This window comes from Filicampus tigris, chromosome 2 (assembly GCF_054856515.1).
Source record: "Filicampus tigris isolate MCC_2025a chromosome 2, RoL_Ftig_1.0, whole genome shotgun sequence".
Taxonomy (NCBI): Eukaryota; Metazoa; Chordata; class Actinopteri; order Syngnathiformes; family Syngnathidae; genus Filicampus; species Filicampus tigris.
The window spans coordinates 12,420,173-12,445,702 of NC_141218.1; the positions used below are offsets into that span (position 1 = coordinate 12,420,173).

Genomic DNA, 25,530 nt, shown 5'->3' on the forward strand with positions numbered 1-25,530 from the left:
TAAGTGACTAACACTTCATGTTACGTCCTATGGAAGCATTTGAATGTCGGTGGTAAGTGTTTTGCCTTTATAATAACTTGTTTGTGTCCGAAAACCTGTAGGTGGGTGAGTCACTAATGGCAAACTATGATTGGCCTAGCCGAAAAATGACGTCAATTTTAAGATGGGCTAACCCTCTCGCTCCCTAGGTTTAGGTTTAGGGTTCGGTTGAACGAAGCTTTACGGTAATTACGCAACTTCAACAGCGGAAGTCGAACAGCTGGCATTTAAAGACGTTTTTAAAGCGAATAAAAGTAGTCGAACAACAACAGCATGGCTGCGTCTGCCCTACTTTGCAAATTTCGAGTGGCTGGACTTTGTCGGACGTGGTGTTCCTCCCGCGCGTTCACGTGTCGGGCAGCTGTCAATCAGCTGCGACGGGAACAGGGCGCCGCGGCTCTTGCTGGCAGAGTGGACCGGTTCGGGGGAGTCACAGTGGATCTGGCGGACGTCGGTCTGCCGGAGGACATCACTGAAAGTGTTTTCGCTGACTTATTGACAGGTTTGTTGTGCTAATGGAAAATAATGTGAAATGCTGACCTCTCTGATTCATTGAAAAAGATTTTTGGACTGCATGGCATTGGAGCTCACAATTTGATGTCATAAGTGGCATCAGAACACATTGCGCCTTCGACAGTTCAGACAGCTATGCATCTATGCATTCATTCATTAAGTTTAATGTCTTCGGCTGCTTGATGACAGGTATGATTAATTTACTCTTCGGCAAGATGAAATTGGTGTCAGAAATGGGATCTGGACACGACTATCTGGATAATTTGCCGTAAGACAGCTCGGCCATTTAGTCTCGTTGGGGGCTCGTTGTCAGGCATAATTTACCTGTTGCTAAAATGATTTGGGGGTCAGAAGTGAGTTCATAACATATTGCGCCTTAACAGCTCACCTATTAATATATGAACTGTAATTTAATTTATTGCCTGATGACAGAAAGGATTAGGTTGCCTTTCACCTGGACAAATGTGGTGTCAGAAGTGGGATCCGGTCACGTTGCCAAAGCTTGTATCTCATTGGCCACTTATTGAGACCATGATGGGTTTTTTTTTGGGGGGGGGGGGCAAGACAAATGTAGTGTCAGAAGTGGGACCCAGACACAGTGCCCTGTACATTGTGCCTTAAAGGATGCTTGGGCATCTAGTCTGTATGTTTAGTTGCATTGGCTGTTGGATGACACGATTAATTTACCTTTCAGTAAACCAGATTTGGTGTCAGAAGTGGGACCGAAACTCGACAACCTGAATGTTGAGCCTAATAAAAGATAGGACATATAGCCTTTACCTTTTATATCATAGGCTGCTTGATGGCATGCATGATTAATTTACTTTTCACTAAAACAGATTTGGTGTGAGAAGTAGGCTCTGAGCGGAACGGCCTGAATGCTGTGCCTTAAATCAGCTTTACCATCCATTCATTAGTTTTAATCTCAGTGCCTGTTTGATGAACAGTATGGTTATTTTGCTTTTTGCTAAAATAAATATGGTGTCGGGAGTGGGATTTAAAACAATCTGAACATTACTCATCGGACTAAGGCTATTATCTTTAATCTCATTGGCTATTCTGTTCTGTGATTTTGACTCCGCAGATTCGTTGGCCCGGTGGAAATCGGAGGGCAAGGTGGCCGTGTGGCTGCGCGTACCCATCTCGATGATCCGATGCGCCGCCGCAGCCGCCGCCCGTGGCTTCACCTTCCACCACGCGCAGGAGCGCCACGCCGTGCTCTCGCTTTGGATGGGCGCAGGAGAGAGCAGGCTGCCTCGCTTTGCTACTCACCAAGTCGGAGTGGCCGGTAGGGAGGGAGACACCTTCTGCACTGCCACGCAATGTCCAGCAGAGGGCAGAGTGGATTTGAATGCTTGTCCAAACAGCATGTCAGAACATGTCCTGAGCATATGGCATTAAAAAAATCCCCCTTTTCTGGTTTTATCCGGTAAAACGAAACGGAGACATGCTTACCAGCCGGATTTTGGCGCGATTGGTATGTTAGGAACGTTCTGCTGGGCCTCATGGTAGAATTTACAGCAGGGTTTCCCAAAGGCCCAAATTAGAACGGTGGAAGTGGAAAATAGAAAGTGACATCCAAACAGCATTACACCTTTTCATCATGACATAAATAACAATGCTGAATAACGCAACAGATATTAATTTAGTTATAGCAAAGTCTTAATCTTCTAAAATCTTCTCATTTTAAATGCAATTACCAGCTTTTATGATGCAAAGCTTGATGCGCAATTTATTATTTTTGTGGACAATATTACAACACATGTCATATTGGTTTAATATCCATCCATTTTAAAATTTATTAAAAAGGAAGATTTACGACATGAAAATCATAGGCGCAACACTTGTGAATCTTACATCACATATGTTATACGTTACTCTTTTAAGTAGTTTTCTCATAAAAACCTTTTCGAACTTATCTGTATTTCAATTCCTTTTATGTTTTTGCTTTATATTTTTACAACCGTTTTCCCTAGTGGTTCTCTTTTCCGTGCAGCCCTAATACTCTTTAGTGAACTAAAGTTACATCACTGCATACGCAAAGTATTTTTTACAGTCTGTTGTGCTTTCTAAAGCAGTTAGAATGTAACTTTTCACAACTTTTAATGATGTTTAACTCATACGAGTTTTCCCCCCCTGTTTGAATATTCTTTGTGACACAATAACAGGCTTCTAAGGTCCAATTTTTTGGCTCCGGAATGGAAAATGACATCAATTTCCACACGGAAGTCCAAGTCGGGCCTTGAACACATGCCTCTTATACGCTGCTGTCAATTACATTTTCATAGGAGGACTTACCAGAAGGAAAAAGGTCCCCTCCTGTTCCTCCTCGCTGAGTCACAGCATGGTAAAATAAATAAATAAATAAATGAATGTCCACTCCATTGACAAGTTTAGCTGAGTCACACATGCTCTGTTTGGACTCCACAAAGGCCAGATGTTATTCTAACCCCTATTAACAATCTCAAAGTTAAATATTTATAACACTGAGGACTGCGCGGTTTAAAACCACTGGTGGTTTGGTCCAGACCACTTGCCCATTTATTAGGTACCCCTCAACTTTTGCTCTTCCTTCCTGGCGTGTTCATTGACATTAACATTTGAACTGGTTTAAGTATGAGTCAAGTTTTTACTGTACTTTTGTGTAGGCGCAGTGGTTGACGAGTCCAATGGAAAGGTTCTGGTGGTGCAAGACAAGAACAAGGTAATTTGCTCCGAAAAGCCGATTTTTTTTCTTTCTCCCCCAATATTAATTCATGGAAATAAAAATACATTTGTTGCAAGGTGTTGGCATGATATAGAGCAGAACCACGGGTTTTAAATTAAATTTGTTTCGTAACCCTTTCTCAAACCAAAATGTTCACCAACCAAGGTACTGTTTCCTATTGAAATGAATGTAAATGCAATTAATCCGTTCCAGCTGCTACATTATTTTCACCTTAATTTGATAATTGTGTAGTTAGAAAAGAAATTCTTTGGAATATAGAAATATGTGAAAATGTATTTTACGGTGTGGGTCCAATAGCAAATCACTGGGTAGCGGTTTTGCCTTTTCGGGTACTGTAACGTTTACGTTTGCTGTGGTTACTGCTAACCTTAAATGGCCACACACTCCCACAATGCAGTGCAGTTTTTGTATAGAATTGAGGGACATGGCGCCCACTTTAAGTAAAAAACAAAACATGGAGCCCACGATGTTTATGCGAAGTTCTAAGCCTTCTGCAGCCATGCCAACACTGTTTATAAATCGCCAATAGTGTGTAACCCGAGGTAAACTTTTCCCAATTTTTTAACAGAATTGTTCGCAAACCGGGTCATTTGTAAACCGAGGTTCCACTGTACTACAGACTAATATGCGCAGAACTACATACGTATCCTTACGCCGTCCAGCAAACTAGCATGCTTGATGAACTCAAAACGTCACATGTCGGTCCCATCCTAAATTGGGGAACACATGTACCTAGTTTGAGATCTTTCCAGCCTAGTATAAATAAATATGATCTTGGCACAAAAACGAGCTACTAATGACTTGAACATCAGTCCTTAATGAAGAGTCTATAATGTCTTCTATTTATTTTTACTTCTTGGTGGCTTCTAAACCTCCAGTTAGTTGATCTGGCGCAAACACACAGTTTATACAAGAGCCCTATGAATGCACTGGGCCAGCACCACAGAGCGCTGACTGTACAAGCTCGTCTTGTAATGACTGCACTCTCAACGGGCCCATTTTGGGTGGGAAGGAAAACGCAATCTGTTTGCATTCCTGGAGGGTCCAAATAGAAGACAATGACAGCACTTGATGATCAGTGGCGAAAACAGCAAAGAAATTATGATGTTAATTGTGCTTGTTATGTCAACGACATAATTCAGTTTTTAGTTACATATTTGCGTATTTGACAAGCCCTTGGAACAGTGGCATTAAAAAAATAAATATCATTGGCCAATAGTAACTCTTAAAATTGGCTGATTTTATTTATTTTTTACGATGTGTTTTTTTACACATATGACATTGCAACACAAGACAAAAGGTAAAAACATTCAAACATTACCCCTCCAAAAAACAGGCAGATTTTTGCCAATTTTTCTCTGTTGTAAAGCTACAAAGTATTGTAACACAGTGAAATGTTTTGCCTGTAATTCATATCTTTATCATTGGAACCGTTAAAGGACCAAAAATGTATTTTAGTTATTATCTAGTAAGGATACGCGGTTCTGACAATAGATAGATTGATGTATTTTTTTAATTAATCAGCCGATGAATTGTTTATCGGAATTTTGTTGTGCAAATTATCAGAATCGACCTCCAAAAAATCTCTATCGGCCTGGCCCTAGTTAATTAATTGACTAAATAAAACAAATAATACATGCAAAAAAATGAAAATCCACAAAAACTAATGAAGTTAAAAATGTTTTAGCAAAACTGCACACACCCTATAAAGGGGATGCAGGGATGTGTGTGTGTGTGCTCAGAGTTAACCACAACAAACTCATATTAAATGGAAGTCAAGTCAGCATACACCTGCCACCATTTAAAGTGCATCTGATTTCCTCCCAATACAGTTCAGCTGTTCTACTGGGATTTTCCTGACATTTTTTGGTGAAAGGAATCATGAACAGTTCCAAATAGCAGTCAGGTAGCAAAAACATTCAGGCCTCTGCAAGAAAGCAAAACATCAGGAAAAGCCATCTCGAACATCTGAACTTTATTAGGGGTTAATCAGAGGCACTTTAAATGACCCGTGATAAATCAGCAAAACACAAAATTAAAGCAATTAAAAAAACATTCATCCAATTTGAACCAAGATAAAATAAAAACAAAATTGTATTTTTAGTGTCACAAAATCTTTTATTTGTCCACGTGTGAATCAACTCCAGCAGTAAAGCATTTGGTTGAATACCCATACAAATACGATGCATTTTTATTTGTGCATTTTTATGTTCCTCGTACAATCCTAATGTGTATTTTACATTTCTGCGCTGTATACAAAATAGACCTACAAAAATATATATATATATACACACACATCCACGCACGCACACACACACAGACAGTATAATTTAACCAGCAGCATTCTGTTATTATTAAATATCAAGGATAAGTGGTGAAACTATTTTGTCGTTGTTGTTGTAAGACACACTTCACTGCATCACACTTCTCAAGTCAATGACAAAAAAAATCATGTTACTGCACTTAAAACAACTTTTTTTAAACTACCGTACGTAACAATTAAATATTTTTGGCTTCCAAGAAGCTGTAGCAAGAAAAAAAGGGTTCTCTTCTGATATTGAAATAAAACTGCATTCTCACTTGTTTCCAGTGAAATGCCTAAAAATGAACAAACCTTTCCATAAGCTTCTTGTCCCGATGGAGAACAGAAACGTCAGAAAGTTTAAAACACAAAATTTGGCACTTGTACAAACACATGTTGATAGCTTGCGTTTGGGTCATTCAGAACCAGCTGTGTTATTACTTTGATAGTTTTTTTTTTTGTCCTGAATGAGAACAGAAATCTCATATTTTTCGATAATTGGTTGATGCCAGTTATGATGCCAAAAATGTTGCACTAGAAATGTATTGAGAATGCAGTTTTGCCTTGACTAAAAAAGTGATTTCTATTAAACGACGCATATTTCGCTATTTTTGTCAGACGAAAAACGCCTGGAAGTTCCCCGGCGGGCTGTCGGACCCTGGAGAGAATATTGGTAAGTGTCAAGTTAGCATGTTAGCGAGACACAAGCTGTGTCCAAATTTGTAAGCTGCGTCCTTCGAAGGTCCCGCCTCCATGGGCTACATAAACCGTGCGTCTCCATGGAATTGAAGGCCAGATTTGAAGGCTACATTCAAAGGCCGCATGAATTTGGACACATGCGTGTGGTCGAGGCGCACCAAAGTCACGCAATGTGACCTTCAAATTGAGGCTTTGGAGGACGCAGCCTACAAATTTGGACACAGCAACAGTGCTAGCTTAATGGAGTTCAATCATTTCGTCATCAGTCTTTCTGAAACTGGGGTCTGCTCATCGCCATTTAAACAACTTTGGGCTAAGTAAAAGCTCTGATATGATTGGGATGTGTCACTACATCACATTTTTTCGAAACAAAATGTGTATTTTCTTCAAAAATAGTGATCCTCAATCTTCACATGGCACTTACCCACTTTATCACAATGAGCATTTTCTCAATAGAAAATAGACAATTTGAATTCCTATGGCACTTAAGTTGTTTGCTTGGCATTTGGTTTATGAGGGGTCTTTGGAAAAATGACTCCCATGTAAGAGGTGCCTAGACCCCAAAAAGTTCGAGAATCCGCGATTTACTGTGCATTCGTTTGAAGTGCACACGAAGAGAGGAAAGCAGCTTTACTATCATAGTTGTCGGAACTTCACGTTAACCCGTGACGCCGAATCCTTCCCAGGAGTGACGGCGGTGCGGGAAGTCTTGGAGGAAACGGGCATCCGCACTGAGTTCCGATCCCTGCTGAGCATCCGTCAGCAGCACAACCACCCGGGCGCCTTTGGCATGTCCGACATGTACGTCATCTGCCGCCTCAGTCCGCTCAGCTACGACATCCATTTCTGCACGCACGAATGCGAGCGCTGCGAGTGGCTTAGCCTTGCCGAGCTGGCGCGTACCGCCGACACCACGCCCATCACGTCCCGCGTGGCCAGGCTGCTGCTGCACGGGCTGGAGCGAGGCTTTGAGTACATCGACCTCGCCATGGAGGAGCTCCCCGCCGTTTATTCGGGGATGTTCTACCAGCTCTACCATCGACGGATTCCTTCATCTTAGCTATAACGAACAATGCGAGGACCAGTCCTGGACCTAATGGTCTTGATACTACTCTAGTATTTATGACTGGACCACTACTACCTACTACGATCCTTTTTTTTTGAGCTGGTTTTATTTTTGAGAAGCTACAGACTGGGAACAGTGCATTTGACAACCGGCCGTGACCTCAGTTTTTCGCCAAACACCCCGATCCCACTGTCATCCCAACTTGGCAAATACGTACCACCGTCAGTGTCTCTGTCTGTTCTGATTTTTTTCAAACGGAGGTCTGCTTGTTTTAGTATCGATCAAAAAAAAGTGCCGTGTGACGAGCTTTTTCAAAAATGACAGTTTATCACAATGATGAGTCTGGTTGGAGTGGGCACTTGAAACTGAGTCCAATACACCAAGAATTTTGAAAATTGAGTGATGATTTAAATATGAATAATACTACACATAAGTGGGTGTGCAATTCTTTAGAATTCCCAAAAAATTGCGCTTATCTTGGATTTTTTTCAAACGGCGAGGTATTTGTACAGTACCGCCAGGTAGCGGAATCGGTATCGGAGCCAAAAAGTGGTATCGGAACAACAGTAGTTCATACAAGCCAAAATTCAGAGAAAAATTTCGCTCTTCCAAGTTGATACCAAGTTGCACGTTGAAGTGCATGAATTCTTGGTATGGACCCATGTTGAACTAACAAAATCTCAAAATGCATGCTCACGATAACAACTATGCCAGTAATTAAAAAAAATAAAATAAAAATTTGAAAAGTGTGCTTGAATATAAAGAAATTGTTTTTAGGGTCCACATAGACCACTGATCAAATCCTGACTTCTGCTTCTTGTCAACTTGAGCAAACAAAATGTTGGCTAGCCTTCTTTAAAATTTCAAGCCCTATTACAAAGGCACACAATTTGCAAACAATCTCAACAAAATTGCGAATTGTGTTTGACGCCCAAAGAAACGTATCTAGAATGTTACGGTTAAATTTGCCAAGTTGGGACCAGAAAGTTGTACCTCTGTGTATCATAAATTCATGTCCTTAGCTTCTAATGCTGCATTATTACAAACGCGTTGAGATGGCTAAGGTAACTACAGCATCTAAATCGTCTTTCATTGCAGTAAACTGCCTGTCGCCGGGCTAAACCGAACCTCTTTCACTTCACTTGTCTTGCATTGGTTTCGTTCTGCTCCAGTGCAGCACAAATGCAATAAGACGCCTCAGGAAGATATATCAAAAGTAGAATACATGCTCAAGGTTTCATTTAAAGTGTTTGAAATGCCCTTTAAAAAAAATAAAATAAAAATCTTTCTCCGAGATGCCTTGCGTTAAAAGCCTCATCTGCAAGAAAGTCACATAATCTGCCGGTATAATCCCACATCCTCTTCAGCAAGGCATCCTGTTCTCTTCACGCCGTTAGGATTGTTGGAAAAAAAAAAAAATCAAGGTGCGTCGGAATAATATGACGTAACAGTTGTAAAATTATCACAGCAACTTCTTTCGGACAGTGGCGACACACCTTCGCTGCCTCACACCGGAGTATGTCTTAAACATAGATGTCAAACTCCGTCCGGTTGTCGAGGGCCGCTTTCCTGCATGTTTTTTCAGCAATCTCTGAAGGACCCTGATAACGATCCTGATCATTTGAATCAGGTGTGTTGCAACAAGGAGAGATGGAAAACATGCAGGAGAACGGCCCTCAAGAATCGGAGTTTGACACGTGTACCTTAAGACATGAACATGACTCTGGCTCGTCCCAGGTTAGCTCTTGGCGGACATCGGAAGGAAGAGGATGGCCTTCTGACCCGGTCCAGTCTTGCTCCCAGATTTGTACTGGCCGGTCCGCTTCAGCGCCACATACATGCTAGGGTACTTCCTGGAGCGGTACGTGTTGTAGTTGTTGCTCTCCAGGCGCTCGAAAAAATGACATTCCTCAGTCGCTCGTCTCTGAGGACGAAGACGGAGAGAAATTACCGGTACAACATCTGTCCATTTTCTGCACATCTTAACCTGACTTCAGGCAAAAGGACTGGTTGCCAGAAATCAGTCAACGGACTAAACAATGTACAATAATCCTCTGCAGATTCACGTCTTACCACTCAGTTATATTGAACTGAACTGATGACGACTGTACAGCAGAGCTGGGCAGTCCGTCCCTGGGCCGGATCGGTCAGACCCTCCGGCCCGGCCGGATGCCCATTTTTGGGGGCGGAGGGGTGGGGGGGGGTTTCATGCACTTTTTCTGGTGTTCATTACTTCCGGAAATACGCCATAGCAAACCTGCAGTGTATAGTGGTTTGCTGGTATGCTTTTATTTTGAAGGCCGGGAAGGAGGGGAATAGTGCAAAATAAATAAGTAACTTGCCTACGACTTCTTCTTCTACGACTCTTCTCTATAATTATTGGACCCAAATAATTATACAATCCGACAAATCCAACCCCGGGGCTCGCAATGCAAGGAAGCACGCAGTTGGGTAAATACTACTGGCGGATTTGAAGCGTGTCCACAGCGTGTTCAAATAGTAAATTAGCCAGCTAATGATCCTTAAAAAGCCTCTGCCGTTAGCGTCTCTCCTGCAGCGACGTCAATCACGGACACTTTTTTTTTTGGGGGGCGGAATGGGCCGGGGGCCGACAATGTTTATGAATATGGCCGGAGGGTCGCGGCCGGACCGGCAAAAAATGGTCACATGCACAGCTCTGCTGTGCAGTAATACCCCGGGCAAAGGGATAGAATCCTGCTACAATTAGCATAAAAATGTGAGTAATCAACAACCAGCCCCCACCTCAAAAAATGTTTATAACTTCTTGTATTCATAGGTAAAACTGTAAATACCATAGCACAAAGTATCACCCAAAAACAAGTTTAACATAATCTCAAGGCCATTTTACATCAATACCTTAAAAAATAAATGGATTGCATTTATGGAAAAAATGCAACCTTAGTGCACATGTACAATGAAAACTGTCAATTTCACTCACAACCCAGGCTAAACTAGGCTCCTCCCTGACATGAAGAAAACCTTTCTCTCAATCGAGATGTTTCTTTAACATACAGTACTTCCTTGACAACAGACTACTAATTTCTGAAATATCTTAGGGTGTTTCAGAAAGAAGACAAAATCGGAGAAGAGGTGAGTTTTTCAACAACTATCTTAAGAGAAGGTGCTACAGGGGAAAACAAATAAATATGTAATTTGTAAACTGCGAATATTACTATATTGCAAATCTGTGATGTTTCTCCAGAGCATTGCGGTTCGGTTCAGGACTGCACAATATGATTTTCAGGTGTCTCAAAAACTGTATCATGCCACTTTCAAACATTGATGCTTGTTGATTGGTCAACTGTGAATAGTCACTTCTGTTAGTAAAATCTTGTGCTAATGCAAATTTGACTGACTTGTTTTGAGATGTGGTGAAAATGTGCAATTCCTATAGAAACCAGTGTAGTCTTTCTGAATACATTCAATACCAGCAACAAGACATTTCATTTAAAATACTCACTCTGGGATGTAACTTGGCCTGTCTTGAATTGATTGCTTGTTTGAGCCTCAATAAATCTGTGTGAAGTACTTCAAAATGGCTATTTTTATGATAAAAGCGAGCCAACCAATCCACAGCAAAAGAAATAACCGACAAAACAAAGACACCAGACGTGGTGCGCTCACCACTCCAAAGAGTCGTCCGTCTCTGTTCATGGCCAGGTAGCGGTTGGCGCAAACCCCCTTGATGACCACCTCCCCTACTGATGTGGCCTGCAGCTGAAGCGTTACTGGGGAGAACAGACAAAAATGCCATGGTACAGACTGTGGAATGTCAAGGAAACTGACTGAGGCACGGACTCGGACACAAGCTACCAGAAACCAACCAAAAGGTATCCTAGATGGTTTCAAGCTGTTAGGTTTTGTTTTTGGACCATGAGAAGAATGTGGATGCTATGCAGTAAGATGTTCTAAGGGACTGGAAGCTACAACACAGAAGGCACCAGGGCTCCTAGGATCCCCGAGGCTCTGTAAGCCATAGCTTATAATACAGCGCATTTCCCACCAGTAAAATAAATGTTAAAGTAAATGTAATAAACCAATAATTCGTCCCGAGCTTTGCTTTAGGCCAACTGAAAGCTCTGTTATGATTGTGACATATCATTGCATCACTATTACATCCCTGCATGAATAGTCAAGTCATTCTGACAACAAAAAGCATGTTATTAAAGGAACAAAGTCAACTTTTTCGAGGAACAAAAGACATACTTGTTCGAGAAATCCAGTCCAATTTTTCAGAGAATAAGGTCGTTTTGTCTAATGATAGGTTGAATTTTTTAGGGAGTTTCGGCATTCTGTTTCATGTCCGGCTTAAATTTTTGTGGTTGACTGCAGGGAAAACAAGACATTCATCCACCAACATCTAACTATAAGCATCCAACAGAGGTTTGAAGAGATAGAACTCTGACCATACCGGGGGTTCCTTCACACCAGCTGCGGTGATTTGGAACCCACTTAATGTGGTTTTTGCCCGGGATGGTGTGAACACAGGAATAAATTTTGTGGTCAGGATTCAAGGACGTGGTCTATAAATCATTGGAATAATTTAGTTCTGAGGTGAATGGCGTTCAACCAATCGCATGCCACCAAAAGTGCAACGCCCCCGTGGCCAAGAGTTACTTTTGGGAAACAGCTTGGACTTTAACTTTGTACGGCCACAAATCGGTAGCATCAATCCAAGAGGAAAATATAGTACTGACATTAATGTTCTGTGATGTAATCCCAAAATTTGGCAGGTCTATTATGCTTCAACAGAAGTACCATTGTTGGAGCACCATTATGATCCCATCAATGAGGAATAGCGCTACTCATTAGCTTCCCATGCTAACAGTCCTTCTGCGCTCGACTGTGCACTCTGGTTTCTATCACAAATGGTTGTGAGTCATTGTTATTGAAAGGTAAATTTAATTACCTTAAGTAGCTCCTCTCTTCTGGAGCACAATCTAAATCAAGGTACTTGTTTGGGGGTTGGAAATGTCACCCTGGCTCAGGAACTGAACATTTTTCAAACATTTGTTTTCCTGAGGCATTTGGTGAGCGCCTCCGAGTCTCTCCTAATAGTGGTTGTTTAAAAGTATTCGGTGTAACAGACCAAACAAAGGCCCTCTTACGCCTTGTAACTCAGGGGAACTGTGTACAATTTGTGCTCCTAAGAAAGTGAAAGTGCCCTGGTGTAACCTCAAGTTTTTTTGGTCGCAGGCCTTAGTCATCAGGAAGTCGCCTCCACTGACTTTTTGTGTTGTGTTGTCTTGCGTGACGTCGAGAAATGTGAGTCAGCATGGCGAGCCCAATTTACTAAATACAGACATGTTCCATTGATGAAAGAAAACTTGACATTAGATTCCCAGAACTTCACACATTTGTATAAACTGTGGAAGAAAAATAAAGACAACAGGGACTTACTGTGGGGATCGCTCTTCTCCCGGATTCCGTCCACTCCCCCATCTGATTTGATCCGCAAGAAGAAGCCCCCGTTCTTACAGTATAGCCTTTTGGGCTCCTTAAAGGTTCCGGGTGGAAAGCCACCACTACCGTCTTCGGGCGTGGAGGGAAGCGTGGTGATATCTCCGGTGGCCATCTCCTCCTCCTCCTCTCTCAGGCGGCGACTGCTTCGACTCCTTCTGGAAGAGCCCCACGGTGGCCTCCCACCTACCTCCCACTAACTTCCCTCCTCCCTCTACTCAGAGCTTCACACCAACTGGCTCGCAAAGACCTCAGGGGTCAGTGTGCTGTCTTATACGGGCTGGTTGCGAGGGCCTCCAGTGACCTTTTGACTGGTGGGATTCACAAACAGAAGGTTTCCACGGCGAGCTGGAAAAATGTCTGCAAATCTGCAGTTTTCATGTGCTTGCCTTCTCTTTGGAGAGTTGTAGTTGGGGGTGGATGGTAGCCTCACTCCCTGCCCCCCTTTTTCTTGCTGCCTTCCTGTGTAGTAGTTTAATCAAAGCAGCTGCCTTGGATCAGAGTACAGGCTTTCCCCATTCGGGCCTCAGTTCGCATGCGCCCTAAGAGCACCGACACATAGTAAAGCTCACGCCCACTAGTGCTCTGCGATTCGCAGACGTCAAGAAAGCGGAGCTGGGGGCGGAGGAGTGGTTCATCTTGGACAGTTTCACTGTGACCATTCAACCACGTGAACAGGACCAGTTTTCATTCATCCGGGCTGCTCGAGCAGCGAGGTGACTTCAGTGGTTCACAGGGTACCCAATTTGTTAATTTGTTGCCGAGTTCTTTGTGTAGGACTTTTTTTTTTTTCGTCTCAGGCTCATTGGTTTGGACTTCTGAGCAAATGTAACCACATCTGAAACTCGTGCTGGATCAATTTAAATCCAGCTGGGCTCATGTTGATGACAACCCCCGCCCGCCGGAAGGAAGCACTCAGTCAAACGTGCATGTGTGAAGTGGCGGTTTCTGCATGATAGTGTTTTAAATGCTTGAGAGTGGCTCTGGATTTTGGGTGTGCCAGCCGTTATTAGACTGTAAATTACATAACAGAGAGGCGTAAGTGCAGAAGGACTGGCTCACAGACACATTTTTAGAAATAGGCAAGACGCTAAGGATGGGTGGGCAGGCCCCTCCGAAGACCCAATTTGTATTCAAACAATTCAAAAGTTCCTTTTTAATAATAGATCCCCTTTAAAGTGCAAATCAACCCCAATTTTTTTTTTTCAAGAATAGGAAAAGCAGTGTAGATAATGGATGGATGGATGGATATTCTATGCAGGCACACAAGTTGAAACACGGCATTGTGATTAATATTGCTTTTGTGGAATATGAGTTGAACAGCAAAATCAACCCCTTTTTAGCCATCTTAGGGGGCGGCCATTTTGTCACTTCTGTCAACTGAAAATGCCATCTAAATGCTCAGGGTTCAGGTAATGACCAATCACGGCTCACCTGTTTTCTGAAGCTGAGCCATGATTGGTCATTATATGATCCCTGAGACAATGTGATGTCATTTTCAGTCGACAGAAGTGACAAAATGGCCGTCCCCAAAGATGGCTAAAAACGGGTGGATTAACTCTTATTCCACAAACACAATATTTACCAGAAATCCTTGTTTCAATAAGTGGACCTGCAAGGAACATATTCTTGAAAAAAATATTTTTGGGTTAACTTTCTTCTTTAGAGCATTCTCTAGTGACTTGTCATTTTCAAGGGAAAGGTGATTCAAGATCACAGGTTACAGTTGAATTGTTTTCGTGTCATAACCCAGACTCGCAAATTAATCGTAATGTGCAAATAACGATCTTTAGCATTGTCTGCTTTATCCATAACTTGAACATCTTAACAAAGCCAGCATGTGTATCATTCTAATTGGTCAGGATTATTTTCTGAAAGTTTTACCCCTACTTCCTTGACAAAATAATCTACTTGGGCTAAAAGGCATAATATCAAGTGGTCTAAAAACAAACTCAGGAATACCACACAACTCAATTAGAGATGGGCTATTGTTGACATGCTACATTCCACACAAGCATGTGTGAATAGAATTAGTATCCCAGTGACTACCTCCCCAAGTTCACTTTGTTTATGGCTGCAAAAAGTATCCCATATCCGCCATTCATTTTCAACCCTTTATCCTGGAGCCTATCCTATCTGACTATGTGCGAGATGCAGAATGCACCCTGAACTGGTCGCCAGCCAACCGCAAGGCACATAGAGACAAACAAACAAAACACCATTCGCACACCTGTTCGCAACTATGGAGAATTTAGAGTCTTAGAATCCAGAATGCCTGGATACAGCATAGAGAGTCAAACTCCACTGACAGCAGGGTCTCAAACCCAGAACCTTTGACTTTGAGACAGACATGCAAGCCACTTTTCTCACCATGCACCCACAATAGGAGACATAGCTGCCACTTGGAAAAAGAACACTGCAAAGAGTTTTGTGTCTCCTGTACAGCAATTATGTGTGCTTCGGGTGGCGTCAAAAGATTTACGGTTTGCGCCTGGTCTTAAATACCCTCATTGTAGTCTCCTTGAGTGTTGCCACTTTTTTTAAAAACATGATAGGGGGTGTCCGGTCCAGAACTCCCATAACCAAGGAACTCAACAAGCAGTTGAATTAGCCAAAATGTGTGAAAATTACGCAATTGATTCATGTGTTTATTAATAACCTCAATATCAATATTACATTTTAATAATTTTTTTTAACTCCACGGCTAGCAGTTAATATGGTTGCCTTACAGTTCTGAGATTCTGGATTTGAACATCAGCTCAGGGCTTTGTGTATAATTTGAATGTTCTCCCACTACTTGTGTGGATTTCTAAGCGTACTGTAGCGTCGTAGCGTCCTTCTACATTCTAGACACATAGATTTAGGTTCACTGAATTGTCCACAGGTGTGAAAGTTTGGCAACCAGTCCAGGATGTGCCAAATGTCAGCTGGGATAGGCTTCAGATCAGGGATCTATGTATGGATGGAATTCTCTGATTAGGACTCTGGATGTAATGTTTCCTACTAAACAACCATTCCCAGTTGTGATGTGTCGGCAAATTTCATCAACTAACTATCTGTCCCCCCCTTGTGGTAAACATTGGTAGCACTATTTTAGAATGACTGTCCGGGGGGAACATCCCCTTCACTTAATCCAGGGGTTGTTGTTTTTTTATTATTAGGACCCCCTAATCTGAACACCAATTATAACTATTATGTGTACCTCCAACATGCCAAAGGAATTAAAAAGCAGCCTGTGAATTATAATTTAGTTTTTCTTTATTCTCATAATATTACATCCTTTGTTCTGGAAAAGACAAAAATCTACACCTCTATTTTCGATTTCTGTGATGATACGTCACAAGCTTGGGGCTAGTAATTGTCCCAAAACTAAGATAGGGAGGATATGACATAATTGCAAATTATTTTTGCAGGCTCACAAATTACAGCTCGCACAACCGTGGAGATCTGGAGCACCCCAGTTTGAGAACCACAAACCTAATACATACACACCCGTCCTAACATTTTCCAGTCTACATTACAAAGCAAAACAAACACTCTTCGTCTTGTGAGGGTCATAAAAACATGAGACCTGCATGATTACCATCCTTGCTTTCTTCAACACCAGTAATGATCTCGGCATCCGTCTGCAAGACAAGCAAAACCAGATCCAAGGCCTTTCGCCATGATTCCTGCTTGACCCCAAGATTGTCAAAGACTTTGGATGGGGGAATGTCCTCATTAGAGTCCAAGATGAGTTGTGAAAACTCTGTACAAAGGCTGTTAGCATCCTGTAGTTTCTGGTTTACCACAGCCCTGGCTTTGACTTGTGAAATCCCAGTAGAGTTGGCCATCACGGCAGATAGGTAATCCGTAAAACTGTCCGCCAGGAGGTGCAAGACAATACCAAGGTAGGGGTTAGAACCACTAGTCTCATCGCTGGGGTTCTCCGCATCTGCTTTCTTTATCAGACGATGAATACAAGACAGCTCTGTAAGTCCAGCGCCAGGTAGCACCGCTTTGTCTTTCAGGGCGTGGTTCACGCGGTAGGCACAAGCCCAAAAGCGGTCCTCCAGCATCTGCAGCTTCCCGTGTACGGGGCTGGTGATGACGGCCGTGACCAACCGGGTGCTCCCACAAGCGTAAACGTTGATGGCGGTTAACGGCATTCCCTCGTTGCTTCCGATTTCCCTCCACATGCTGAGCTGGAGACCCTTGCCAACGCAGTGCTTGCTCAACTGCGTGGTGTACGTCACCAGAATCGCTCCAGTTGCGGTAGCCATCTCCTTTAAAATGGACACTCTAACTTTTTCAACTACAAGTATACGATGCTGAGAACAGAGTTGAATCACAGCCTCGTTTACAAGACCACTGACAAGCACCAAGTCCACTTCTAGGTGGGACAGGAGTGCCAGGACCTTTCCCATCCACTCTTCCTTTTTGCTCAAATCGGACATATTCGACCGGTTGCCGACACATTGGATGCCCGCAGGCCGGTTAAAACCGAGATGGCGATAGGCGTGGGATAAATCCCCACTGATAAGAACGACATTCATGGGTTTGTTCTTGAGGTGATGCGCCACAGAAGCCTGGTCTGCGTTGAGGAGAAAGACGCATCCCGAACAAACGTGAGCGTGATCCTCCGGGAAACCTGGCAACACGCAAGTTGTCACTTTAGTCACGTCTAACACGGGACTTGGGATGTGTTCTGACTGGATACGACTGGCTTGGATGACTAAACGCATTGCGTCGTTGCAACCGTGGCTCAGTCCATCTGCCAGGTGTGCGACGAAAGTAAGACGAGGCTCCAGAGCCGAAATACTTTTAGGCTGGGTGTTGCAAAAATGGCGACTTAGCTTTACTTGCCTTTTTCCTTTGTTGACTTTGGAGTTCGGTGGTGCCTCCGTGACTTGTTTCCGTGTCGACGCGCAAAGAGCATCGAAGGAAACGCTGCTTTTCCTGCAAACGTCCACGCACAAGTCCATCCCCTCGATCATGGCCGCAACGACACGGGATGTTGGAATCCCTTGCTGCAAGCACAATAATGCTGCCCGACTCCACGCTCCAGCGAAAAACAACAGGCATCCGGACCCTGTGCGATAAACCTCATGGTGTGCCCGAACAGTCTCGAGAACAAGTTGACTGACAGCACAGGTGGCCAGGTCCAGGTTGTCCAGGATGCGTAAACATGAGCTGGCCAAAGTCGACTCCTCGGTAGCTTCATCTTGGATGAACTTATAGTTTTTACAGGGTCCCAACGTGGAGTGTGCAACTGCGGCCAGTGCAGACAGCTTCTGGAGTCCCACATGTTGTTGCTGGTTTATTAGTGTGCTTCCCAGCATTACTACTAGGGCCTGAAAAATAAAATGACATGTTAAAAGCGTTCTTTTTTTTCTGGCAGAGTATTAGAAAAGACAAAAAATGTTACACTATGAGATTAAAATTGTAATTATACATGAATTAAGATGTGCATTTTCAAGATTTCCATTCTTTTTGTGTTTTGAATTCGTATCATATTCTAATCTAAATCATAAAGTCAAAAATATCACTTTTACCGACAAATATACAACTGTTCTCATCAGATTATAACTTTAATCAGGAATATATTAGTGTTTCTCAAATATGACTCCCAAGCATGCAACTTTATTCTCATGTTCCAACTTTCATCTAAAATATACACTTTTTAACCTAAAAAAAAAAAATTCTCCAATATATTACTTTATTTGTGTATTGTTATGATTTATACTTTTGTGGAGGATGCAGACATGAGCAATGATGCTATAGTAATAAAAACACATGAGGTATTTGAAGCCATGCACAAATTGTCTGACAACAAAGCATGTGGCATGGACCAGATTTCTGCAGAACACCTGAAGAATGCCTGTCTGAGGCTTGCTCCTCTGTTGTCCATCTGTTTTACAGGCTTCATGATACACGGAGCACTGCCTGATTCAATGCTTTCAGTTCTGCTTGTCCCAGTAATAAAAGACAAAGCAGGTGAAGTTAGTAGCCTCAGTAATTATACGCCCACAGCCATAGCCAGCATTCGCGCCAAAGTTATGGAGAGAATCCTTGTGGATAAAGTTGCCTATTATGTCAATTCGGCAGATAACCCGTTTGGATTCAAAGCTAAGCGTGGCACTGACCTATGTATCTTTGCGCTCAAAGAAATTGTGAGCAAATACTGACATCATAATTCATCAGTCCTCATGTGCTTCGTTGATGCGTCTCGGGCGTTTGATCGTGTGAATCACACCAAGTTATTCATCAAAATGAAACATAGAGGTGTGCCAGGATATATTGTGCGGCCTATTGGTATTCTCACCAGACCATGCAGGTGAAATGGTGTGGGAGTATGTCAGCCCCTTTTGGGGTTAGTAATGGTGTCCGACAGGGGGGAATTCTGTCTCCAATTTTATTCAATTTATATATGGATGATCTGTCTGCTCAACTGAGAGCCTGCAACACTGGCTGCATGGTCGGAGATACGCTGGCGAACCACCTTATGTATGCAGATGACCTGGTGGTCCTCAGCCCTAGTAGTGCAGGTCTACAGCAACTCCTTGATATATGTTCTGTGTATGGTGTGCATCGTGACATAATATTCAATGCTAGCAAAAGTGCTGTTTTAATATTTAACAAAGGAGGACGAACGCCTTAACTTTCCCAGGTTCAAGTTGCCTGGAAATAGCCTTGAGGTCTGTAATCGAATAAAATACCTTGGTCATTGTGTTACTGATCGAATGTCTGATGATGATGATATCAAGAGACAGTGTCTAAAATTGTATGCACAAGGTAGCACTATTGCCCGTAAGTTAAGCCATTGTTCTATTACAGTGAAAGTGTCTTTGTTCAAGACATATTGCACACCGATGTACACTTCTCACTGCTCACCTATTGTCATCTTATAAGAGGAATAGTATTCAAAGGCTGCAAAGGTGCATATAATGATGCAATGAGAATAATCCTTAAAAAACCCAGAGGGGGTAGTGGTAGTCAGATGTTTGTCACTGTTGGAGTGAGGACATTTAAAGCACTTTTAAGACATTTAATGTTTAAATTAATGCACAGGCTGGATGCATCTGTGAACAGCATTATAGTGGCTCTCTCAAGCCCCAGTGTGAGTAGTTTGCGATACACATCCAGACCGAGGGTCCACTGGCTGAAATGTCTGTGTACATTTACTGTGGGTTAAATCATGTATTTATTTTCTATTTTTTTTTTTTTTTTATTGTCTTTTATGTAGACTCCTTTGTTTTGTTTTATGGACCAGAGTCTGATAATAAAGTTTGAATTGAAAAATTATGAAAATATGACTGACTTTTTGACTAATGATTTTTTGCTTAAAAATATCCAACTTTTTTCATTCTAAGAAATATACAACTTTATTTGGGTAAGATTACAATATGAAATTATTTGACTGGTGATCTCAAAAACATACAACTTTAATCTCAATAGATTACAAATTAAATTGACCCAATTAATATATGATTTCTATATGAATTTTTCCACAACATACAAGTTTATTTTTTGTCATACTTTGACTGTCGACAGTATATGACTCTAAAAAACAACAACATTTTTTTACTTATTAGGGGCCAAAAAGATCTTATTCACATAAAATTAAGATTGCAATAAAAAATGTATAATGTTACTCTCTTAAATCTAGAACTACCGGTAATCTAAATATTGTGATAGGGTCTTCCCTCGAAAATATGACTATATTCTCCAAAATAATTAACTTTTTCCTCAGGAGATAGTTTTCCCCCTAAAAAAAAAATAATACAACTTTACTCTTGCAAAATTACGACAATTCAATGTGTTGTGATTTGTGTGTGTGTTTTATGTTGTTTTGTTTTTTGTTTTCCTTTTCAGTCTTAAACCTAAGCCCTTCCTAGTTTTCGGTCAGTACATAGCTAAGAACTACTCTATTCGAGGAATAAACTAAACACCAATTATGTATTCTAAAGATAAAACACATTGTATAGGTGACTATACACAGCAACTTTGAACTTTACAGTATAAAATGTATACTAAATGCACGAGGATGACAAGTACAAGCTATGCTAATATTCTATTTTCAGAATTAAAGCACCTTATCGACGACATAAATTGTCCAAAACTAACCATGTGAACGGCGAAATAAGCAAAAGGAGATATTCCACATAAAGTACTGAAGAACGTTTCAATTATTAACGATAATACCTTCTTTCCGTGGTGTGTGTTTCCCCTCCCGTTGTTGGGTTTCCCAGCGGTGGTAACGACAGCGCATGCGTAGTTTGCCTCGTTGCTACAGGGACAAGGATGGTCCACAACGATTGGTGGACAACGTTACATCCCGCCTACTTTTTATTGCAATTGGCTAAATACTCCAAGTCACGACCATATTGGGCTTCTTATTAGCTCTCGCATTGACGACGTGAAAGTAATGCCTGTTCAACCGATTATGCGACACACTGTAGGTCAGGAGATGTTCTGACATTTGCGTAACTCGTTTTAAACAATTCGGACGACCGGTTTATCGCGAATGCTTTTCCTTTTGGTCGACCTACCTCTGAAGACTGCGCATGCGTCGTTTGCTTGGTTACTAAGGAGACGAAGGAGGGTCCGCACCGATTGTTGGACAACGCTACGTTCTGCCTTCTTTCTTTTGCAATTGGCTGATAAGTTTACGTCACGGCCATATGACGGGCTCCTATTGGCCCTCGCGTTACCAACTGGAAGAAAGTAGCACTTGTTGAAAGGTTTGGTCAGGGAAGTCAAACAAACAACGAGCTGCTTTACCTTGACGACAGTTATAGAAGACGTCAGCAGCTGGCCTCGATTTGCGTAATTCTCGTTTCTAACCAATAAAAGTGTGACCAGGACGACCCGTTTGCTGCATTTTCGAGAATTAAAGCGGCGCGAGGAGAAGCGAAAATAGGTCGTGAGCGGCAAAAACGATCGTGTCCGATTACTTCCGGGATTGCTCCTGGTCGTAGATCTTTTACTACACATCTACTGGCAAAACCACATAAATGGTATGTATTTGTATACACCGGTCTTGTATTAATTATCCAATTGCTTAAAAAATATGATCTTCTTTGTGTTGATGCGTGTTTTTGTTTGTAGCACGTGGACCCTAACTTCAGTCACGATGAGCGTCAAAATGGAAACTACGTACAAAGTAACGCCAGCGTTCATTTATTTCATATTTATTGTTTGTGTTTCCAGGCGACAGCTTACAGAAAAACAGCCCCGTCCACGAGCCAAAAGAAGAAAGCCGGTTCGAAAATCGAGCTGAGCGAGGAGCAGAAGCAGGAAATCAAGGAGGCGTTCGACCTCTTTGATTCTGATGGCACTGGCAAGATTGACGTCAAAGAGCTCAAGGTATCGTTATAAAATGGCATATTTATATATATGTATGTATGTATATATGCAGAGCTGGGCAGTCCGTCCCTGGGCCGGACCGCTCGGACCCTCCGGCCCATTTTTGGGGGCCGACAATGTTTATGAATATGGCCAGGGTACCCAGGTCAAGGGTGGAGAGTCAAGGCCGGACGGGCAAAAAAGGGTCGTGCGCGTGTGTGTGGGTTAGAGGTGGGTAATATATATCGTTATTGATATCGTGAATCTTGCGTTCACGATGTGTGATTTTACATTATAGAGTTTTAATACTGCCTCTGACTCGAGAAGGAGGAAATGAGAATAATTCGCCGAATCAGCGGGCAGAACCTGGTCACGTGACACTGTCCGCACTGCAGCCGAGCTCATTCTGTGGAGGAGTGCCGAGCGGGGATTCAGAGCGAGGCGCGAGTCCGTTGTCCATACTCTGTAAATGGTTTGGAGTTGACAAGACTGACGTCAGTGGGAATAACATTGTTAGATGTGCCAAAACTGTCACCGTGAAGAGCAACTCTGTTGCACCACGAGCCACATGGATTACGAGGAAAACTTGGCGACCGCGCAAGCACGCTCAACAAAAGCTTAAACACACACACACTCAGAAAACAGTCGCCAAGTTGAACACCAGTACTTACTGCAGCTCAAAATGTCACATCATTATGGAATAACAGCAGCGACATTTAAATGACAAATATTCCCCAAAATCAATGTAAGTCTATACATATTTTTTTGTTCTTTGTTAAATATTGTCATAGAATATCATTGTTTTACAGTGGCTGTATTTAGCAATTTAATAGATGTTGTTCACAAATGCTGTCTATCCACAATTGGTCTGTGAAGCAAGTGCAGATTTAAAATATTTTTTGTAGAATATCGTCAAATTATCGTTATTGAGTTTTTGGAAAAAATAGAGATTTTTTTTTTTGCCCATATCGCCCACCCCTAGTGTGTGTGTGTGTGTGTACGTGTGTAAATCTTGTTGCAATGGTGTTGTCAGGTCGCCATGAGAGCACTCGGCTTCGAACCCAAGAAGGAAGAAATCAAGAAGATGATCGCCGATATCGACAAAGAAGGTTCCGGAACCATCGACTACAGTGACTTTCTCAGCATGATGACAATGAAAATGGTGCGTTCAAGACCCGCAGAGTAAACACTTTGTTACATCAACCATGTGTGCACATAAGTGAAACACTTTTCCACCAGAGTGAGAAGGACTCCAGAGAGGAGATCATGAAGGCATTCAGATTGTTCGATGACGACTGCACGGGAAAAATCTCCTTCAAGAATCTGAAGAGAGTGGCCAAGGAGCTGGGAGAGAATCTCACAGATGAGGAACTGCAGGTAACAGAGTGCACCCATAACCCCACTTTTGACCCTTTGTAAAAATGTCGTAATCGAATGTGAGCACTTGTATAATTATAATTACTACTCCCCGACTGAGAGTGATTTTTTTTTTTTTTTTTTTTTTTAGGCTGATACTGGGTTTGATATTTAGCGAATTGGCAGAGTAACCGTCGGATAACTGATTTTAATATGCCATTAAGTTAAAAAGACAAAAAGGATGGGTGAATGCGATAACTGCCGTATTTCAAAATTTCAGGTACTTGCAACGGTGGCCGATACCAAGTGTCTTGTGTCCGTTTTACCATCAGGATCTAAATGGCACGCATGGCCTGACAGATTGTTTTTAAACTGTATCCATGTCAATCCAATCATGTGACCATTAAAATATAATTTCTGTAAGTTTATGAAGTTAATATTAATGCATGCTAGGAATTGACTATCACCATTTTGCACACAACTTTAAGTCACAGTTTAAAACAAAAAACAATGCAACATGTAAAAATGTGATAGTTAAATGACATGCATTCAACTACCGCATTTTCCGGACTATAATACGCACCTATGTTGAAAAATTAGATATTTAATGCATTTGCAGAACGATTTTGAACTGTAAATGTACATGCATGTACCTTAACAGATTCTTTCCTAACAGTGCCTTTAAACACGGCAGCAACATTGCTGATTAAAATGTGTGAAGCGCTTTGAGTACCGAAAGTGTAGAAGCACTATACAAGTGATAGCCCATTTATCATTTAACCAAGTGGCATTACTGTTGCTACCATAGATATTATCAATATGTAGATATGACGCCTGGACCTATGGTGATGCCAAAGCTCATGCGGGCAAAGTGTTGCCGCCTCCCATATTTGTGGACATCACCCAAAAAAAAAAAAAACATTTTCTGTTTTGATGGCACACGCTTTGGCGTTAACACAAAAATAAGCTTTATGAAAATCGGTGGAGAAACAAGAAAGTTAGGACTTATTTTCAATGCACATGCATTGCCTTTGATGCGAATGTTGCCGGCACTGTTATTTAAACTCATTTTATCGTGTTCTATACAACACATATTTCATAATTAAATGGACAAAAAAAGATCGGAAAAATGCCATTTGAAATAAATGCAGTTAGGTCTTCAAAATTATGTCATTGATTTAATAGGAATTTAATGTTTCAACAGTACTCGTGGTATTGGCACCAGTAAAAAAGTGCTATCGAACATTCCTTAAAAAAGTACATAATGACTAAAACAACATTTTATCGTCACTTAATGCGCTACAACAAAGAGATTACTTTGAAAAGAGCTAATATCTGTTGGCCCGAAATAGCCACCGTGACTAGAAATAATCAACTTGAATAAATAACTGACTACTAAGTAGGCTGCACAATATATCCCAAAAAATATCGCAACAAGGGCCTTTGCAATATGCATATCGCAAAGACGCGTAGTAATTTTCTGATGGGAATTGTATGCTTTTATCTAAATTTGACCAGTCAGATGCAAAATTAAATCACATCGCCAACCAATGGTTGGACATTACCTAGGGAATTACAATTAATTGGCTATGAACACATTGATCTTGCTTATTTTGCCACATGAAAAAAAAAAAAAACTTATTTCCTGAAATAATAATGTCATTTCTTTAGCTATGTTAAATTGCATAATATCGATACAGCTATAGTCAACGTCGATATCGCATGTTTTTCCAATATCGTGCAGCCCTACTACTAAGTGAATGTGTTGTCTTGCAGGAGATGATCGACGAGGCCGATCGAGATGGCGACGGCGAAGTCAACGAGCAGGAGTTCTTGCGGATAATGAAGAAAACTAACCTTTACTGAGGAAACTGTCAAACTTTAAAAAATGTTTTTATTTTAAATACATTCAGCTTCTCATTCCTCTTTCAACTCAGTGTGTAAATAAAGGCTTCTTCAAAATTGTTTTTTCCTACATAGAAATAAAACCTTTTGAACGTAGCCGGTGTATGATTGTCA

At 41.7% G+C, this 25,530-nt stretch overlaps 4 protein-coding genes across 6 annotated transcripts; 2 read left to right on the top strand and 2 right to left on the bottom strand.

The window, feature by feature from the left end:
- The first annotated feature begins 107 nt into the window (after nucleotides 1–107).
- On the top strand, nucleotides 108–10,904 carry nudt6 (nudix (nucleoside diphosphate linked moiety X)-type motif 6). The gene is made up of 5 exons (XM_086056629.1): nucleotides 108–541; nucleotides 1,637–1,840; nucleotides 3,201–3,256; nucleotides 6,201–6,255; nucleotides 6,968–10,904. The coding sequence occupies exons 1-5, from the start codon at nucleotides 313–315 to the stop codon at nucleotides 7,339–7,341; spliced, it is 918 nt and encodes a 305-aa protein (XP_085912755.1). The 5' UTR covers nucleotides 108–312; the 3' UTR covers nucleotides 7,342–10,904.
- fgf2 (fibroblast growth factor 2) lies at nucleotides 5,384–14,156 on the bottom strand. The gene is made up of 3 exons (XM_086056665.1): nucleotides 12,769–14,156; nucleotides 10,993–11,096; nucleotides 5,384–9,271 (listed from the first exon to the last, which is right to left on the bottom strand). The coding sequence occupies exons 1-3, from the start codon at nucleotides 12,941–12,943 to the stop codon at nucleotides 9,086–9,088; spliced, it is 465 nt and encodes a 154-aa protein (XP_085912791.1). The 5' UTR covers nucleotides 12,944–14,156; the 3' UTR covers nucleotides 5,384–9,085.
- Nucleotides 14,157–16,068: 1,912 nt separating this feature from the next.
- bbs12 (Bardet-Biedl syndrome 12) lies at nucleotides 16,069–21,387 on the bottom strand. 2 transcript variants are annotated; one of them, XM_086056624.1, is made up of 2 exons: nucleotides 21,360–21,387; nucleotides 16,069–18,161 (listed from the first exon to the last, which is right to left on the bottom strand). In XM_086056624.1, the coding sequence occupies exon 2, from the start codon at nucleotides 18,147–18,149 to the stop codon at nucleotides 16,383–16,385; it is 1,767 nt and encodes a 588-aa protein (XP_085912750.1). In that variant the 5' UTR covers nucleotides 18,150–18,161; nucleotides 21,360–21,387; the 3' UTR covers nucleotides 16,069–16,382. The 2 variants fall into 2 exon arrangements, with proteins under 2 accessions (XP_085912750.1, XP_085912742.1); XM_086056616.1 differs by having other exon boundaries at nucleotides 21,013–21,360.
- A 124-nt stretch (nucleotides 21,388–21,511) lies between these two features.
- On the top strand, nucleotides 21,512–25,512 carry cetn4 (centrin 4). 2 transcript variants are annotated; one of them, XM_086056643.1, is made up of 5 exons: nucleotides 21,512–21,827; nucleotides 22,021–22,176; nucleotides 23,189–23,317; nucleotides 23,395–23,532; nucleotides 23,792–23,934. In XM_086056643.1, the coding sequence occupies exons 1-5, from the start codon at nucleotides 21,825–21,827 to the stop codon at nucleotides 23,909–23,911; spliced, it is 546 nt and encodes a 181-aa protein (XP_085912769.1). In that variant the 5' UTR covers nucleotides 21,512–21,824; the 3' UTR covers nucleotides 23,912–23,934. The 2 variants fall into 2 exon arrangements, with proteins under 2 accessions (XP_085912769.1, XP_085912778.1); XM_086056652.1 differs by lacking the exon at nucleotides 23,792–23,934 and adding an exon at nucleotides 25,288–25,512 and having other exon boundaries at nucleotides 21,514–21,827.
- Nucleotides 25,513–25,530: the final 18 nt, after the last annotated feature.

Coding starts and splice junctions, on each gene's coding strand:
- nudt6 (XM_086056629.1), top strand. CDS start 313: ATGGCTGCGTCTGCCCTACTTTGCAAATTTCGAGTGGCTGGACTTTGT. Junction 542..1,636: donor TTTCGCTGACTTATTGACAG/GTTTGTTGTGCT, acceptor TTGACTCCGCAG/ATTCGTTGGCCCGGTGGAAA. Junction 1,841..3,200: donor TCACCAAGTCGGAGTGGCCG/GTAGGGAGGGAG, acceptor ACTTTTGTGTAG/GCGCAGTGGTTGACGAGTCC.
- bbs12 (XM_086056624.1), bottom strand. CDS start 18,149: ATGCTGGGAAGCACACTAATAAACCAGCAACAACATGTGGGACTCCAG.
- fgf2 (XM_086056665.1), bottom strand. CDS start 12,943: ATGGCCACCGGAGATATCACCACGCTTCCCTCCACGCCCGAAGACGGT. Junction 11,097..12,768: donor GGAGAAGAGCGATCCCCACA/GTAAGTCCCTGT, acceptor TGTTCTCCCCAG/TAACGCTTCAGCTGCAGGCC. Junction 9,272..10,992: donor ACGGACGACTCTTTGGAGTG/GTGAGCGCACCA, acceptor CTTCGTCCTCAG/AGACGAGCGACTGAGGAATG.
- cetn4 (XM_086056643.1), top strand. Junction 22,177..23,188: donor TTGACGTCAAAGAGCTCAAG/GTATCGTTATAA, acceptor TGGTGTTGTCAG/GTCGCCATGAGAGCACTCGG. Junction 23,533..23,791: donor TCACAGATGAGGAACTGCAG/GTAACAGAGTGC, acceptor TCAAAATTTCAG/GTACTTGCAACGGTGGCCGA.